At 40.1% G+C, this 19,021-nt stretch overlaps 1 protein-coding gene across 3 annotated transcripts in view; it reads right to left on the bottom strand.

Annotated features, from left to right (window-relative positions):
• Nucleotides 1-2,660: 2,660 nt before the first annotated feature.
• The window catches only part of LOC117560499 (adenylate cyclase type 1-like), a 52,634-nt gene continuing 36,273 nt past the window's right edge, over nt 2,661-19,021 (bottom strand). The window contains exons 12-20 of one of the 3 annotated variants that reach the window (XM_034237365.1): nt 18,053-18,142; nt 14,644-14,900; nt 14,399-14,525; nt 12,970-13,086; nt 8,138-8,284; nt 7,628-7,726; nt 7,019-7,133; nt 5,983-6,107; nt 2,661-5,374 (exon numbers count right to left, since the gene is read on the bottom strand). In XM_034237365.1, the coding sequence (XP_034093256.1) occupies nt 5,060-5,374; nt 5,983-6,107; nt 7,019-7,133; nt 7,628-7,726; nt 8,138-8,284; nt 12,970-13,086; nt 14,399-14,525; nt 14,644-14,900; nt 18,053-18,142 (1,392 nt within the window). In that variant the 3' untranslated portion in view covers nt 2,661-5,059. Of the gene's footprint in view, nt 5,375-5,982; nt 6,108-7,018; nt 7,134-7,627; nt 7,727-8,137; nt 8,285-12,969; nt 13,087-14,398; nt 14,526-14,643; nt 14,901-18,052; nt 18,143-19,021 lie in introns of those variants that run through there. The other 2 variants (XM_034237366.1, XR_004571176.1) reach the window with 2 other exon arrangements.

The raw sequence follows: 19,021 nt of genomic DNA on the forward strand, positions 1-19,021 counted from the left end.
TCCAGTGCATAGAAAAAGACTAATCAGAAAAATAAAATAATGACTTGTTTTTACCAGAAGGTTCAGCTTTTGTTCCTGTTTTTTAATCAACAGTCATTGTTCCTTTTAACTAACTTAACCTGAGCATAACAGATCAGAAGTTGTTTTGGAAGGAATTGGCTACAGTCACGTAGTCATTGGTCCATAAATTGTACTTGCCCTTAAACATTTCCAAGTGTTCCCAAAGTATTTTTGAGCTCAATGGCCTCAAGCCACCCGGAGGTTCTCATTCCCAGATGCCATATCTAAGTTAAAGTGATTTAAAACCAAGGACTTGTTTTTGTACAATCTTTTAACAACCAGGAGTTGCCCCCGGAAGAAAAGTTCTGTAGTTCTGCATTAAAATGAATCTATGCCTTTTATGACTATCCAAAGGGCTGAATCAGGCAGATACTAGCTTAGTTCTTATTTCCACCCTTAGGTCTTTGAAGTTTACAGTATGATAGTAGCTCAGTCTGCAGGAACTCGGCTGATACATTAGCTACCCACTAATGGGGCGAAGCCTGCGAGCTAGTTCAGGCAGTCAACTCGAGCACTTATGCTGCATTCATACATAACGCCTCCTTGCCACTCTACAACCAACCAAACAGAGTCTCCTTAATACACCGCTCTATTTAACCTGCCAGATCTCTCTCCATGCATTGCTTGCTGCTGCTATTGCTGCAGCTACCTCTACGTCGCTGCTGCTTGCTGCCCCACCACCACCCCAGCTTCCACCCCAGCTTCCACCTGTAGGCTCGGGGGTTAGTTATTTAATCATCACTCATCGTGCTATGTATATCTATGGAGTGATGATGCCCGAGCCTAGTCGCCAAACTCAACTATATGCTGCTTCTAATAAACATGTTAAAGGAACACGTGAGTTGTCTGACTGAAATGTGATTAAAGGGAAATAGTGTGGGCACGTGTGACCATTTTAAATTGTATTTGATTCCAACTCACCATTTGCATACATGATGTTTGAAGACTGTTGCAAGTGTTTTCTGTTTAAAGTTTTGAGCAATTTATGCTCTTCAGGCTTTGCTCAAGGGAATAACCCACATTGCGTGAGAAAGTTTAAATAGTGATGACTGTAAACCCTTTTGCAAACCAAACATTATAAATCAAAAATACTGTTAACACAAATGTCTCTATATCCAGTTTGAAATGTCACAATGTGCTGTTCCTCTCATACACTCACACACTCAGGCACTTACACTGATGTCCACTGCTCCTAGTACTAGACTCCTGGTAGGATGGGTTAAATGCAGAGGCCACATTTTGCTGTGTACTCTGCATGTGTGACCATTAAAGAGGGTTTCATCCCTCCTATTCTATTCTATTCTATTCTATTTTATTCTATGTGACGGGCGGCCTTAATTAACCGGGGTTAAGAGCAGGAAATCAACAGGTATGATTTATTACATGAATGATGAGCCAACCGCAGTCATGATTAATGTAACTGATTGCACCTGTGCTTTTTCTACTGCTTAGTGTCAAACAGTTTGAAAAAGGCTAGTTGACCTACTTAACTGGAAATGTGTTTTGGTGCTGTAACGGTCAATCATAAACTCTACTGACTGTTGGACTCTTAACAATCTGATGTTGTTTGGTCAAGCTTTGCTTAAACTTTTAAAATTTAAAGTGGAGTAGAGACCATAAACGTTCATTTGTGAGGTGTGTGGTAATGTGTCTTTTGTCAAGCAAGTAAATGTCCAACAGCGGGTGTTTTAGTTTTTAATGACATTTTACGTCAAACTTGATTACATCAACTTGGGCCTTTAGAAAAGTTGATTTCACTACGAAAACACCTTTCTCATATTTTGTACACTCAATTGTTGAAATGCGTTCTCAAAAGGACTTTTCTTAAATCTCTTCCAAAAAACACATTTTTATAAACTTGCATTTTTGTACCATGTCACTTTTATCTTGTTCACTGTATTGTAGATAACTATTTATTACATTCCCCCCCCCTATTTTGGTAACACTTTGGTTATTTTTTTTGTGAAAAACTCAATAACATTGCTTTGAATTGTGCCATTAACCTAAATGATATTAACCAAATGATTAATTAAAGTTGAATTATTCAAAATAAACAAATTTTCCCAAACATCTCTGACCTTGAACTCAACCTTTACTAGCACTGACCAGCAGAAGCGGTAGTCTTTTTATCTACATGTGTCGTACAGTATCTGCTCTCTCCACACACACACACACACACACACACACACACACACACACACACACACACACACACACACACACACACACACACACACACACACACACACACACACACACACACACACACACACACACACACACACACACACACACACACACACACACACACACACACACACACACACACACACACACACGCACACACACACACACGCACACGCTCTACCTTCATGCTGTCTAGTTTTTCTGTTAGCAGACATTTTCACAACACCAGCAGGAGGCTTCTCCAACAACAAACTGACATTGACCCCGGTGTTGCTCCAAACTTACATCAGCCCCTCTGTTTTTTACCGTTATGTAACTACATAACCAAGTTTGATGGCCTCTCGGTATGCGGTATGCAGTGTGTGTGTGTGTGTGTGTGTGTGTGTGTGTGATAACAAGCATAGAAAGACGGATTTTTACTCTAGGAGACACATCCCCCGCTGGCTTTATTTTTGTAATCATAATACGTCAATATCATCGCAGTGCAAACACTTAGTATAAAATATCATCTTTAACAAAATGTACATTCACATAAAACATCTCAATAAATACATCTTCAACAAAATAACTTGACAAATATCGGGTCATTCATAGTATATCTCTGAAAAAGACTCTACAATGTACAATAATAACAAGTAATACCTACATATAACAATTGAAAACCCGTATCATACAGTATGAAAATATCCAATTTACAGGAAAAATATTGTACACAACTCCTTTCCATCAACTGTTTAAAGCAAGTGTATAAAAGTCCTCATTTGAATCTCTTTAAAAACTCAAAATAAGCGTTTAAGCTACTATATAGTAAATATATTTAAAATATGATAAATAGTACAACAACATCATTTCAGTTCAGGATACGGTGTTGAATAAATCCCCCCAAAAATCAACTCTTTCTATCATTTGAGTTACAAAACTGCTCAAGAACAGCTGTAAAAATACAGGCATTCAACAGAAGGAAATCGACAATATCCGTAGCCACACATTCAGTTGTGCTACAGCTCAACACCAAAAAACTTTGATATGTTTATGAAAATAGGTTGGCACATTTGAAAACCAGCTACCTGTTGACTACAGCAGGGGCGGGGAGGAGGAGGAGGAGGAGGAGGAGGAGGAGGAGGAGGAGGAGGAGGAGGAGGAGGAGGAGGAGGAGGAGGAGGAGGAGGAGGAGGAGGAGGAGGAGGAGGAGGAGGAGGAGGGACCCCCGTCCTGATGTCAAACCGCCCTGAAAAAGTCCTTGAAAAAGGTTCCGCACACTAAGCTCATGAAGAAGACACGGGTCAAAAAAGCACCTTACATTCAAGAGGACGGCTACCGTTAGCGCATGCATGAGGACTACATTAAACAGAGTCACTGTGTCCGCTGCTCGGCCTGTAGAATGTTCCATCAAAGCATGCATGTAAGAGCCACAGGCTGGCAGGCAGTGCATGCTAGAACAGATTAAAGGATAGTTAATGGCTATGGTAAGCCGTACTGTGAGTTGCATGCTATTCCATAAAATAAATCATCTGGATTTGTATGAGGAGGCCAGACACGGAGGTTTGGGTGTCTCCCCATAAACAGCAGTTTTCTTCTCTCGACCAAAGCAGCTTTTTAGTTCATAAAAAATACTATAACAGGATTTTTTAAACAATAGAAAATATTTCTTAATACCAAGCACGCAGAAAAAATGTTTTTCTTTTCTTAAATAGAATTCCTTGAGGAAGGAATCCCACTCGCACAATACAGACATTTTTTTTTTCTAAGTCATGCTTCAACTCCACGGAGATGCACACTGGTGTGGCTAGCTATGCACACTCTATTGGCTACATACACTATTAGGTCAAACTAGGATCCAGCTGGCTACATGCAAGGGGCTGAGAGAGGAGACGAACCGCTTTTATTGCTACACTTTGACGAGGAAGAATCTGGAAGTCAAGCATCACAGGGAAACAGACAGCAAACGGGACTGAGGTGCAGCAGTGGCATCATGCACTTAAAGACCATGAGCGGCTCGGCTCAGGGAATCAAGAGTTTACCTCATGTGCCGTCCGAGGGTTCAGGTGGGGGGGCACAAACGTCCAGGAAATGATTGAAGGCAATGCCCTGTCGTATTTTGGCGAGTTTATACCTTCAACTGCCATTTACAATTATACATTTGGCTTCATCCACTTTAAAAACATATATCTCTTGGACTACAATGCCCCTGTAATTAAGTCATCTGAGTTGGTTTCCAATAAATCAATCGAAAAGGCAACGAAAATATGGCAACGAAAAGATGGCAAGAAAATCTTTGTGAGGAGTGCTCGCTAAGGCAACAGCACTGATTTGGTTTGATACTGAGAGAAAAGGGTCAGCTAAAGTTGTTAAAGGAATTTGAATGTGTGCTTGTCGTTGCGAGAGGCTTGCGTGCTACACTAACAGTTGTGCAATTGTTTTTATTTTGATGCTTATTTAGATTGTTAAAGTTGTGGAAACAGTTCTGGGAGTCGACTCAGAAATCGTGGAGACACCCTTGGCCTTTGATTGGTCACAAAGCAACGTGGCAAAAAGCTTCCTGGATCCTGTTCACGACATTCCACGGCGTGAGACAACAAACAGGGCTCGAGTGAGTGAGAGAGAGTCTGATCGAGACTCCAGTCCTAAACACAATCCAGGCCTCCCATTGGACGGTCAGAGTATGAGTTGCCTCCCACAGACAGTAGAAGAAGAGTCGAGGTCAGCTGGTGTTATTCCTCTTTTTAATAAATTCTCCATTCTATCTCGTCATTTTCCCCACCTCCACTCTTTTTTTTCTGTATTTCCACCATCACCATGGAGACAGCATCCATCACAGTGTTGCCGTGGGGACAGAGGGCAGGTACCTTGTGATGCTGGTGGAGGTGGTTGGTTTGGCCATGCCGGGGCTCGGGTTCCTGGTGGTGGCGTAGGTGGTGACGGTGGGGGCGGGGCCTAGCCTGGTGCACACGCTGCCCGGGTTGAGCGCGCCAGAGCGGCGCTCAGCATTGGTTTGAGATGGCTTGCTGCCATGCCTGCGCCCCTCCAGGAAGTATGTGAGCATCTGACCTTTGCCCTTAACACTGACCTGGCCCCGGCAGACAAAGTCGTAGTGGTCCGTGATGATACGATGGACGTCTTCTGTCACCTGGAGAGGGAACATTGAAAAAGGAGGCGTCTCAGCAAAGAAGATCTTAAATACGCTGCAATGCTTTCACCGAAAAGCACCCCAAAGGACTGGATATTTAAGAATTAAAAAAACGTTATTTATGACTAAAAGATAGGGAGATTGATACCATTTGCGTCTGCTTACTTAATGTGTACATCTAGGAGTGGTTAGCTTATCTTAGTTTAGCATAAAGACTGGAAACGTGTAAACAGCTAGCCCGGCTATTTCCAAAGTGTCATCGTTAACCTGTACAAACAGTTAGGCGTTGGTACTATTTCTCAATAAATAACAGTGTATCTACCCACTCAGCACTTCTGTGGTGTACCAGACTGTAGCACAGGGTGCCAGATATGGTGTGAGACATTGATACCAAACATGGTTACTTCCCCTTAAATAACCAGACTTCAGAAAGCTACAGAGAGTGCTTTGGACAATAAATTGTTGCTTTTAAAAACTAAACCGACATTTTCCTACAGACACAAATTGTTTTTTCTGTCCTTCGGTTTTTAATCCCGTCCTTTTTGTCCAGGTCTGTCTTGAGCCTTTTTTATGGTAATATTAATTGATATTAGAGGACCACAGTGTACCTGTATCTTTCCTTGTACTCCAGTGCTGTCCATCCTGCTGGCTACGTTCACTGTGTTTCCCCAGATGTCATACTGAGGTCTTCTGGCTCCAATTACTCCTGCCACCACTGGACCCACATTGATACCTGGACAAAAAAACGAGGGGGGTGAAAAACACATCTTAAAGTGTTTAATAAATGAATGCACAGGTTTAGGCTGATTTTTATTTGTTTATATATTGAATATAATGGAAGTCAACACTGATTTTAGGGTATCAGATGAGACACAAACGCTGGTCTCCTGGGTGAAAGTCACATGTTTCACCCACTCATCCATCCAAACTAAATGCATTAACATTGTCTGAGAATGCAATTTAAAGGGGATCAGGCTGTTGAATGCTAAATAACAAATATGTGTACAGTTTAACATCTGTGACAAAGTGATCGCTGCACATCCTGAAAAATTATCCAGTGTGAGACAGATTTATTTTTTTCTTGTTGTTATTGTTTTTATCGAAGCAAGCATCTATACTCAAAACAACTTGAGTAATGCAAAAATAAATTACATCACAGATGTCCATGCAAAATCAATGTTGTTGCTTCATCTTTACAGTCACAGTTCTGCAGGTTTTAGATATTGGAAAGCAACATGGCACATGCTGAATTGAAACTAGGCCAATCTTTGTTTTTGTGCACTTCCTCGAAATCCAGCATTACGCAAATGACCAAATCTTGCGTTTCTGCAATGGAGGTTTAGCCAAGCACACACACACATTGAGCCCCGCAGTTTGCAGACAGGATGCAACTGTGTACACCAGACTACGCTGGGATTAAACAAGCGCTCCTGCCGCAGGCTCCCCACAGGATACCCAACACAATGGAACCCACAACTTCAGGTCTCGATGTGACGAGCTTCCTGCAGGGTTCGCTCTTTCTGTGATGCATTTCCCTTTAAACTTACTGGCACTGAGCGTCAGTGGTGCCCAGTGCAATAGGTCACCAGCGCCAATGTTTATGTAGACCAGTGTGTTTGTGCATGCGTGTGTATTTTCGCTCACCCACTCTCAGGACAAAGTCGTTGTAAGACTGGTAATTGATGGCATCCAGGACGTCAAACATTTCGATGGCGAAATCTGAAACTGTGCATAAATGTGAAGTGATGGACTTCTTCACCTGTGAATCAGAAAAACACAGACATATCAGAAAAAGACACATTGATGCACATACAGGCATGCTAACAGCCAAGGTAGGAAGTGATATTACCCTTCAGATGTGTTTCCTTTATGTGATTATACACATTACAATCTAGGACGCACCTGTTGTTTTCTTTCAAAAGTGAAACCACCTTTGTGACTGACTGTTAAGTTTGCAAACGTTGCAGAAAGAGCCCTTTTGTTTGTCAGCTTTGCAGGATTTAAAGCATTTTTACGAATGCAAAATGCACGAAAAATATGGTGATGCCACAGAGGCCGGTAATCCCTCACGGAGGATTTGTGGGGTGAAACGTGATAGCATTGTAAATATCAAGACACAGGAAATAGCTACCTGCATATACTAGGCCTCTTAAAGTGGCCGTGTGCACTTGATTTTTTTTTTCAATGCGCTGATTCCCTGCAAACACACAGAAAAGTTTACACAGAATCTTAATATAGCTACGAAAGGTGTACCATGGAGGCAGTTGTAGGAACCAGCCCTACTGCAGCCATGTATGTACTGCCAATAGTCTTGATTTTCTCGATATCCCTGTAGCACTCCTTGTCCATCAGCTGAAAGGTGGGGAAAAAATAGGAAAACAGGGGGGAAGCATTACCACTATTTTCAAATTGGAATAAAGTGTTAGTTCTTATATATCATAGGTTGTCTTGGTAAAATGTAATATTTTGGCGTGTTTGAGCAAATGAATGCTTCAAGATGCTGATTATAGATTCAAGCAGGCCAAAAGTCATCTGTAAGTAATTCCTTAATTTGGAGCACTTTCCCACCAGCAGCCATAGCTTATTATGGTATGCTGCATTGATAAACACAGTATGTTTCTGACCGTCGTGGCCACAATGTCATCTTTAAAAATGATGTTATTGAGGTCATATTGCACCAGAGCTTTACCTCAGATTCTCAAAAGGTCAACATGGGGTAAAGATATACATATACATACGATACATCATCAAGAATGTTCTCACCTCATCAAAGTCAGCGATGATCTCATTGAGCAGCCGAAGGCACTCGACGCCCATGTTGTTGCCGTCTAGCTCGATGTAGAAGTCATTAAAGTTGGCGATAGAGGCGAACAGCACTCCGACCTGAGCGTAGGACTGGTAGTACAGATCCTGGAGGGGAAAAACTATTATTCAAAACTGCATTCATTAAATGGTTTTAGTTTTCGTCCCAATAAGTTCTGAGATATCTTCCTTTGAGATGTCTGCCTATACTAAGGAAGGAATTGTAAAAAAAAAAGTGTCCGTAACCTCGAACATTTAAAAACATTTTTTAAAACAAATTCTCCTGAGGAAATAGTCACACACAAAACTCAAAGTGTTCTGTGGACTATCCAGACTAACAGAGAAAGATACAATGCTTTTTGTATGCCATTTTCAAGTGCTGTCACACACAATTGTATTCAATAAAATTGTACACGGGTCAGTCCTTTAACTGAACTCATATTGTACACATTAATCCTGGTCAAAACCTCAGATTTACATTCAATGTACTGGTAACAAGGTGCAATTCATATGGTCTTTACTATGGTAATTGTAATGAAAACTTCTGGAGCATGGAGTCGAAACACAATGAGACACGGAAGAGCTCGAACTTGATTGATGACAAACACTGAAGATTTATAAGAAGAACGACTTTTGCTGCAGACACAAAGTAACACAGCGCTTGACGTAACCAATTCTGAAGATTTCTCACCCAGTCCCATGTCTTTATCTCTATCAGCTGACGCCAACCGGAAGGAATAAGGAGACAAAACACTGAGAGCAAAGCAGCAAGGTTGCAAGCCTGTTATCAGTGAGAAAACTGATAAACTGGGTCAAAGTTATGGACCTTGAAAATATTTCATCAACAGTTATTCATCTTTAGTCAATAATTATGTATTTTCCGTGTGTTTTGTCTCAGATTTATACTTGTGTTATACTTGACCATTGGATTCAGACAATGATTTTCTCACCATATATTCTACATCCAAGTTCTTACTGTGATTTTGTATTACTTGCACATAATGCATACTTTTAATGAATTAAGATGTATTTCGATGCTTGAATAGAGTTCCCATGGGATAACCAGTAGTTAGAAAAGAACATAAAAGACAGATGCATTGCAGCTGACTGTTAAGACAATTCAAAAGAACTTCATTTTCACATTGTCTGTGAGAGCAAATTCAGCAAATCAGGTGCTGAGTTATTAATGAATGTCAAATAAAAGAACCAAAGAGAACTGGGACCTATTTGGTTCCATTTAAGTCCAGCAACAGACGAAAGGCACTGTAGTTCCCATGCAACAAAAACAAATATTCTTTTATTATGTTGGAGCGGTGGAACTTTGTATTCCTGGCAGCACTGTGTTATGAATACAGTGTACGGTGAACTTTAGCCCAGAGGAAAGAGAGGAAGCCTTTCTATACACTGTAGCTGCGAGCGCTCACCAATGTGCCGGAAACAAACTTCCTGACTTCCTGCTCCCAGTGTTTACTAGTCTCAGCCTCAGATGATCCCTCAGATGATCCCTGCACCATCTGATGCACAGCCCTCTGATTGTTGAGGGATAAGCACCACCTAATCTATCTTTTTGTTATTCACATGACAGGACCTAAACTAACAATGCATTTAACCTTATAACCTGCACTGTGTGTGCGGCCGTAGCCTGTGAGTGATGCATCCATGCACATAGTGCTGCAGTGTCGTCCAGAAAGCTATTTAAAACTAAAAAGGGCCAAATTCGAATGAGAAAATAAATATCTGTTATAATGGATTCATGTCATAGACTTGATTTAATCTCATCAAATGTTCATTGATGATAATAGAAAGCCAAAACAAAGCAATGCAAATATTCATCTTAAAATAGTACTGTATCTCCTGTAGCTCTGCAAGAACTCTGTCAAGTAACACCGGATGATGTCACTGTGTTGATATCGTGGACATTTCAGCCCAGAATTCTTGCAGGTGTAAACTTTGCATCATTAAAACCCCCCTTGCGGTCAATGTTCTTGACGCAGCTCCAGAAGATTGGAGACCTGCTTCTCTCCATTGACGGCTGCTCTATCTCCCCGTCCACTGAAGTCCGCAACCTGGGAGTCATCCTGGACACCACCCTCTCTTTCCAGGCGCATGTCAAATCTGTCACCAAATCCGCCTTCTACCACCTACAAAACATTGCCAGAATCCGGCCTTCTCTCTCTGACTCTGTGGCAGAAACCCTGGTACACGCCTTCATTACATCCCGTCTGGACTATTGCAATGGAGTCCTGTCCGGGGTTCCCAGCAAAACCCTGGATAGGCTCCAATATGTCCAGAACTCTGCCGCCAGGCTTCTCACCCGCACCAAGCCATGGCACCATATCACCCCCACCCTCATCCACCTACATTGGCTGCCGGTCAAGTCCCGGATTCAATACAAAACACTCATCCTCACATACAAGTCCCTCCATACCCTCGCCCCCCAGTACTTATCGGACCTCCTCCATCCCTACACCCCTTCTCGGAGTCTGCGGTCCTCAGACACGGGCCTGCTCTCCATCCCCTGCTCTCGCCTCCGAACTGTTGGTGACAGGGCATTCAGTGTTTTGCGGCCCCCACCCTCTGGAATGCACTTCCTGCCGAGATCCGTAATGCTGCCTCCCTGGACATCTTCAAATTATCACTAAAAACACACCTGTTCACCCTGGCCTTCGGGCCCTAGCCCTTTTCTGGTCCCCTGGCTTCCTTTATTTATTTATTTGGTTTGCCCGTTGATTGTCTGTTTGTTTTGTTTGTCCACCATGTACAGCGACATTGGGTCCCTTGAAAGGCGCTATATAAATATCATTTATTATTATTATTATTATTGTAATTCTTGAGCTCATTATGCTACCATAGCTCTGAGTTTTTTTTTTAAGTTGTTCAATTAGGGCTTGCAAATTAAAGCTGTTTTCTAATATTAGTTATCTTGTATTTAATGAATGCTTTGTACCATACAAACAATTATCCCCTCGTGAATGCAACCATGTATGATACATATTCACAATGTTATATATATTTGGCAATGCTAAGCTGATTTTAGAATTAATGTAAAATCAAAGTTTGCCACATTTTTGCCTCAAGGATTTTGAAAAATGTATATAAATGTAATGCATATTTGAGATTTTAACAGGATAATTTGGGTCTGCTTAGTTGCCCTTGGTTATCATTTAAAAAGGGACCCTGACAGGATGTACATTCATAGGTTTTAGGTACTAAATATTGACATTGCCAACCAAAAATGTCCATACGATCAGTTGTGTAGCCTGGAGAATCTGTACACAGCGTTCGAGTTTACAAACTGAGCTTGTACTCTTGAGGGGCTTTGAATGTCCTGAAAGAATGTATGTTTTCATCACTGAGAAAGGGAAGAGGGGGGCGAGGAAGGAACAGAGATCAGTGGAGGGGATGTGCATCACTCAGTGGACACAGACACACAGCTGTCAGCTCACACTCTAACACATGTTCAGGTCAGGCAGCGCCCCTGTCCTAAACAGCTGGAATATTCTCCCATTGAAACACTTGTGGGGCATATGTCTTTTCAATATGGGAAGTTCAAACAGAAAAGCCTGTAACTGTAATTTGGTTGAAAACAATGACAGATTTGAAAACATCTAGTTTTACAGCTGTAGAAGCTGGCAGTGTAAACTGGCTTTAGCACCAGCAGGCCAGCGGTAATGAGAATGACTGTGTGCATAACTTCATCACCCAAGAGATCCACCCCAAGATCATTTTTAGCTCCGCTGCTGACAGGAGTGTAAGGAAAAACACATCTCATTACTTAGGGTGTAATATCACCAAAGTGCTTAAAAATAACATGTCTAAATCGAATATTTTGTATTGATCACACTTATGTATTTCATGCCGTTAGCAGGAGATGTCTTTATAATTCAGTGGTACTGCGGGTACTGATATAAGTAAAAAAAGTGTATCAGGCGGCGTATAATACTCATATCATATCTAGTTGGTTTTCGTACTCCAAAATGCACATACTTGAATTCTAGTATTTCTGATGTATGTATTTAAAATATAACAATATGTTATATAATATAGAATATACAATGTAAAGATATTGTTCTGTCATCATTATTGAATGTTTGAATACGTTCATATTAGCGGTTCCTTCTTAATGAATTAATATACAATACAGTATGTTGTAGCTCCTTAACAGTGCATTCATATTTTTGGTTTTATTCATATATTTTCATCGGTTTATTGCTGTGAAAGCACAGGCACTGACTTACATACAGTTAGAAGAAGTAGTCTGAATGTTTTATTGTGGAGTTAAAACAATGGTTATACTGTAGGCAACCTAAATCATCGTTGGGGGCAGGATCTCCAGATTTGTCATAGGATGAATTTGATAGGTCACAAGATGTGAACCAGAATTAAATAATATTATTTTGATTCTATTTTTAGACTTTTTACTAGTATTTTTCTTGTGTGCTCCTGTGCACTTTAACCTCTCCAGGCTTCAGGCAGGAGGGGTGATTCATCTTTCAGTGAACTGTTTGCAACAGGACATTAATTACTTTCGTATTGAAGGGTGACAAGCAAAATCAGGTCAGGGTGTTAATGATCTTAAAGTCATAATAAAAAGTATCTTTCAATTAAGTTTTGCCATTTGCTTTAACCTAAATGTCTGGGGGGGTTTTGACCTGAACATCATGTTAACAAAAAAGCAACTTCCTTGTTTATCAGGAAACACCGGGACGTTTTTTCTGGAATCAGAACCCTGTTCAGAGTCAGACTAATGCTCCTTCATGTTGGACGAGTCGTGGCATGTCTGTGATGCTCACCATGTTCCTGGGGTTCGACATGAGGAAGTGCTGAGCCACATGAGCCGGCAGCAGGTTGAACAGGATCCTCTTGTTGTCCAGCTTCACCTTCTCCATGTCCCCCCTCTCCTCCTCCGCCTGGAAGCCATCAAACAATTGACACGTGGACAAAAGAGAGATGAGTTGTTATAGAAGCATACAGGATGTAGTTCCAAAGTGAAACTGATGCTCTATTGTCTAGATACAATGAACCTTTAATGTGGCTCAAAGCTCAGAGGCAGATGTAATTGCCTTTCCTTATCACTAGAGGGAGATAATGATTTGCAAACAAGACACCATTCACTGTCATTCTTGAAATAGAAACATACACCCTGTCAAGATCCACAAAAGACTGTGCAAACATGCAATTCAAACACACACTGAATTCATTGTGTATTATATAGCTTTTTCTAAATACAACAAACTCTTTTCCAGTGCAGTTCAGTGAGAATATTTCAACCTGTTTCGATCACAAATCATCCTTTTTGTGTTTTTTTTTGTTGATTGTTTAAATAGAGATGGGTATATATCCAATTAAAAACAAACACATGAATACATTCCGCAAGAGATATGAACTAACAGAAAGTCGCATATTTTGACTTCATCAGTTATTCAATAATATATGATCTTACCCAGCGAGGAACATCGGTAACATTTATAATGATCTACATACCAACTGTATGATTATGCCTACACCAAGGTCTAAAATTAAATGAACGCTCTAATGGTAAGTTAACCAACATATTTTTCCAGTCCATGTTTCAACGGTCTATAACATACTATAAGATTAATAACAATAATAATAACAAGAGAGCTTAATATATACTGGATTCTTACTGTATGTAGCTAGCAATACTGGTATATAAAAGACATTTTATATTAAATTAAATTAAATTATATATTGCTGCAGTTAAATTAAGAAGAAGAATACTTGATTTAGAAAATACTTGAAACCAGTTAATTTGCCTTGGAAACCAGCTAAAATATTCGAATTGGCATAAAATATAAATAACTTTTTGTATATGTATATTTGAACACTTTACTTTACATTCCATGAGCCATATATCAATATTGACAAACCACAAGCAATTCTACTTCAGATATCTAACCCTGAAAAAGAAGATTATATTTGTCCCTAAACACAATTTGAGTTTGAGTGTCTTGCTCAACGAAACATTGAGCTGTAGCAGCAGAGCTAAGGATAAACAAACTAACGCTAAGTAACCAGCCAATCTGAGCCAGAAAAACCTTGTTGGCAGTTCTTCATAAGGAATAACCCCTCATAGATGTATCAAACATAACTTGATGAGAAGACTTATTTTGCAGTGCACAAGAGCCCAGTGTGTGCACAGACAAAGCTGTATGTAAGTATGAGCTGTAACAGGTGTGCTCCCTGTGCAAACTGACGTACCTGAGTAGCCCAGAGATAGTCGAGCCGCAGTTTCAGGTCCAGCTGTCTTGAATGAAGAGCCAGAGCACCAAAAAACAGCAAGGCAGCCAACACAGGATCGTACCCCCGTGTGTGGAGAAAACCTCCTCTGAAACACACACATAAAATGAGTTTTCTGTTTCTTAGGGAAATAAAAAAAGAAATTAAGAACAAATACAAAATTGGACAATTGGAAAAAAACTCTACACATGCAGTTCGTGTCTAACCCCACAGCTTGGCGATAGCCGCTGGTCTCCATGACGACGGTGTAGGTGACAGAGAGCAGGAGGAGCAGGATAATCTTGGGGAGCGAGGACACCCGGAGGTAAGGGACAAGAGTGAGGGTGCCGGCCACACAGGACAGCAGGCCGTAGGACATGTTGGAGCAGGCTCTGTCCGCCTCGGTGCTGTTGGTGTCCGCGAGGACCTCCTCCACTGTGAGGCTGAAGTTTGACACCACTCTGCTCCAAGGAACACAGACCACCTGGAGGAAGGGAAAGAAAAAAGTGGTGGGTTATTGGTGTCACAAACCATATGTCACTTTTGGGTTGAGTTTCAAAATGGTATATAACTGATTTTGCAATAAACAAAGAAAGCTACAATTGTAAAATGGATAAAGAAGTTTGAAGGTAGAGTTAGTCTGCAATATCACAAGGCTGTTAAATTAGCGATTGGAGTTTAAAAAAATAAAATAAACCCTTTTCTGCTGCACTATTACAATCATTACTAAAACTCATGGAAGTCAATATTAGCTTCAACAAGATAATTTAAACCAAAATAGTGTCTAATTGTATCTGAACATGTTAGCATTGTCATTGTTTCTTGCTATATTATGGTCCCCATTAGCACTGGTTGCAACACAGTCTCACGGCATTTCGTGTTATAGTCACGAAATTAATCTATTGATTCGTGTTCACCAACACAATTTCGCCATTTATTTCGTGTCACACAGAACGATTTTAAAAGCAATGTAAATAATAACAAATTAGAGAACAATTTTAGAAGCAATGTATTTCTATTGGTAGTAAGCTATGTTTCGTGCCTGCACCAAATAATAACAAATTAGAAGGAAAAAAAGATGACAAAACATACAGATTTCAGTATTCTGAGGCTCTGAGCCCCATTTATTTTCCTCGTGGACGGCAAAAAAACTCCGACATTATACAATTTAAAATAAAAGGGATAGGGTTAGGCTTAGGGTAAAATATTGAGTAAGAAAATGTGTTTATGAACCACACAGCTTCTGGTCTTCCAAGACCCGACCGGACAAAAAGACGTGGTGCAGGCACGAAATATACTACCAAAAGAAATACATTGCTTTTAAAATCGTTCTGTGTGACACAATTTTTTTTTGAAAATCGTGTTGGTGAACACGAATCAATAGATTCAATTAATTTTGTGACTATAACACGAAATGCCGTGAGACGGGGTGTGCTTTGCACACAAGCAAAGCAATCAAGTATTGTGAGCATGGTAGCATGCTAACGTTAGCAACTAGCTTTAAAGCACTGCTGTGTCATCAATTTTGCAAAACAATCTTTTTAAGACATCTATTCAGGCTCTTCATTAATAAAAAACAATAATTCAATACAAGCCAATATTAAAGAATTATCAAAGACTAGCAGGGGCTATCTCTTCGCTACACCCCTGCTGCTGCTACACCTTCTCTTTATATGTCATTTTACACTAAGAGTAGTCGCACACCTACACACAGTTGAGCCTGACAGAGTTCACGGGTTGATGCTGACACCAACCAATTTGCGTTTAAAATATTTTAATTAGTATTTTAAATTTGAACAATAAATGTTTTATTCTTCTGAGACTCTGCGGCAGCATCTGCTCGGCTGTGACTCTGTCAACTCATCACAGCAGAGACTTCAAATTAAAATTAAATCATGACACTGTTTCTACACAAATGCTTTCTTCTGCATAATGCAGTTGGAAGTTTAAGAAATTGTCAGAAATAAATACATATTTGTTATTACATTTACATGCACACTAATGGTTTTGATTATGGGGGTATGACGTTGATAAGAAACATAAAGAAACCTGGTTTTTCATGTCGCACTATACATCATCTTATAGATATTTGATCATCTACAATGGAGAAGTCTTGTCTCTGATTAAAGGTCCCATGACATGGCCATTTCTACTGATCATAATTCCATTGTTGAGGTCTGCTAGAATAGATTTATTGTTGAATATTTTGGAACATTCAACATTGTAAATCTATCCAAAATCACATTGGTTTCTCATACAGCATCTCTGTATAGTATGTGTATTCACTCTCTGTCCTAAACGGCTTGTTGGAGCTCCTGCCCCCCCGTGAGCCCAGTGTGCTCTGATTGGTCAGCTCGCCCACTCTGTTATGATGAGTCCACCACGTTACAGCGGAACATCAGTGATTATGTGTTACAATGGCGTTTGTTAGCAACCAGAAAGTGACACCAGTAATGACAAACAGATGAGAATGCTGCGTGGGGTCTGGGTGCCGTGTTGGCGGGATGTTGAGGGGCTCGCTGCTCCACCCTTTGAGGCTCGAGGAGCGGACAGTGTGAGCTGGATTACTGGTGTCGTTTCCTGGTTGCTGCGTGGGGCCTGCGAGACAGCGAGACACCGCGGAACTAAGCCTGAGCTCACACATACACTCACAGCCGGGCTGTTCGCCACACAGTTCGCCACACACTCACAGCCTGAGAAAATATAAGGCTGAGTGAGTCTGTGTGAGGAGCTCCACAGATTGGTCCAGACCGTTTACATGCAGAAAAAGCTACAGTACATAACACACAAGCGGACGGGTAATAACCGGAAAAGCATGACATGGGCCCTTTAAGATGTTCATCTAGGTTGATCAACACATTTTGATCAATAAGTAAATGCTAAATAAACACTTTATGAAACTACTCAAAATAGTTGAAAACGAGCAAAAAAACGTATCTTTGATCGGGGTAATCCTGATCTTTGTTAAATACTATTTTTATCAAACCAAAAATATGTTCACCAAAGGTCTATTTAATTGCATGTTCTGGAGCTTCGACTGTATTTCTTGGTCTGCCTTAGAGAATAAACTTAACATAATTGTTTCTCAGTGGTGGAAAGTAATTAAGTACATCTACTCAAGTTGTGTACTTAACTTTCTTTTTTTACATATTTGTACTTTAATTAAGTGCTTCTTTATACTTCTACTCCACTTCATTTATGTTAACACCCACAGTTACTAATTCTTTGTATACAACAAACACATGATGTGCTGAAGGTAAAATGCAGTAATGTACTACTAATCTACACAGCATGTAATTATTCTGAAACGGGGCATTGTACAGAATGAATACTTTTATGGTTTGTACTTAACATTTTGATGCTAATACTTGTGTACTTTTACTTAAGTAGAAGTTTGAAAACAAGACTTTTACTTGTAATGGAGTATTGGAAAGGAACATAGTTAAAACAGAGCAACGCTATCCACTAAAAAGACAAAAAAGTTCAACTTAACTCGAGTTTTTGTTCTATCTGTCATTGCCGTGTTTTCAAGGTCACACTTTCACACTCAACTTTTTTTAATTTGTTTCAACCTTTGTCAATCGTGTTTAACAAAAAATGTTAAATGTAATACACTGTACACAACTGCACACTTACCACACAGGCCTGGGTAACAGAGTATGTGAGCAGAACGAGGAAGACACACAGCACTGTTCTGATCTGGATGGTGAGGCAGCCCGGTTGGCACTAAAACCAGAGGAAGCAGGGAAAAGGGAGGTTGGGAAAAAGAAGGAGCAAGTAAATGAAGCACCTGTTTATCTACCTCAATAGCATTTCATTTGGACACTTCATTAGCCAGGAGTGGAAATGAAATGAATGAGTTTTGTGTTGTGGCTCATTACACGCAGGTCCATTAGAGGAAACGCTTAAAGGATATGATGACAGTTCAATGTAGCATGATAACACAGTGTCATATAAAGGCTATGAAGAATAAAAAGAAGAAAAGATGGCACGGACACTCCAGCCCCACAAGTATGCAGTATGAGAGGAAGTACTCAGATCTTTTATAAAGATAACATTGGAAATACCAAAGAGTAGAAATGCTCAGTTTCAAATAAAAGCAGCTAATTTAAGATCAATGTATATCAAAAAAGTAAAGTAAAAAGTACAATATTTCCCTCTGATATGTAGTGGAGTAGTATACATACGTATGCATTATGCCTTATATAAACTGTGTGCTGAAAAGGTAACTAACAATCACACAGTTTTCTTAAATCTTTATAATCTTTCTTTTCCAGAAGTTAGTTTAACCAGGAAGTTGAGTTTAGAATAAAGTGCAGATAGTCTTTGTGACTTTGAACAGACAATTTGTGTTTTAAAAGGTGAGTATGCATCTAAACGGTCTGTTTAAGGAAATATAGTGCAGACACAATTAAAAGATAAGACTAAATGGGCCACAAAATTGATCATCATCTACTTGTTTAAGTCGTGTAAAAAGCAAAAAGGCAAATCATTCACTACTTCTACCGATTTATGTGTAAGCACTTTTGGCTGTTGAACTTTTGGAAATGATGTAGACACATTCATCTCATAAAGGAATGTTGTAGTCATAGTGTTATCTTCCTG

The sequence above is a fragment of the Gymnodraco acuticeps genome, unplaced genomic scaffold, assembly GCF_902827175.1.
Source record: "Gymnodraco acuticeps unplaced genomic scaffold, fGymAcu1.1, whole genome shotgun sequence".
Taxonomy (NCBI): domain Eukaryota; kingdom Metazoa; phylum Chordata; class Actinopteri; order Perciformes; family Bathydraconidae; genus Gymnodraco; species Gymnodraco acuticeps.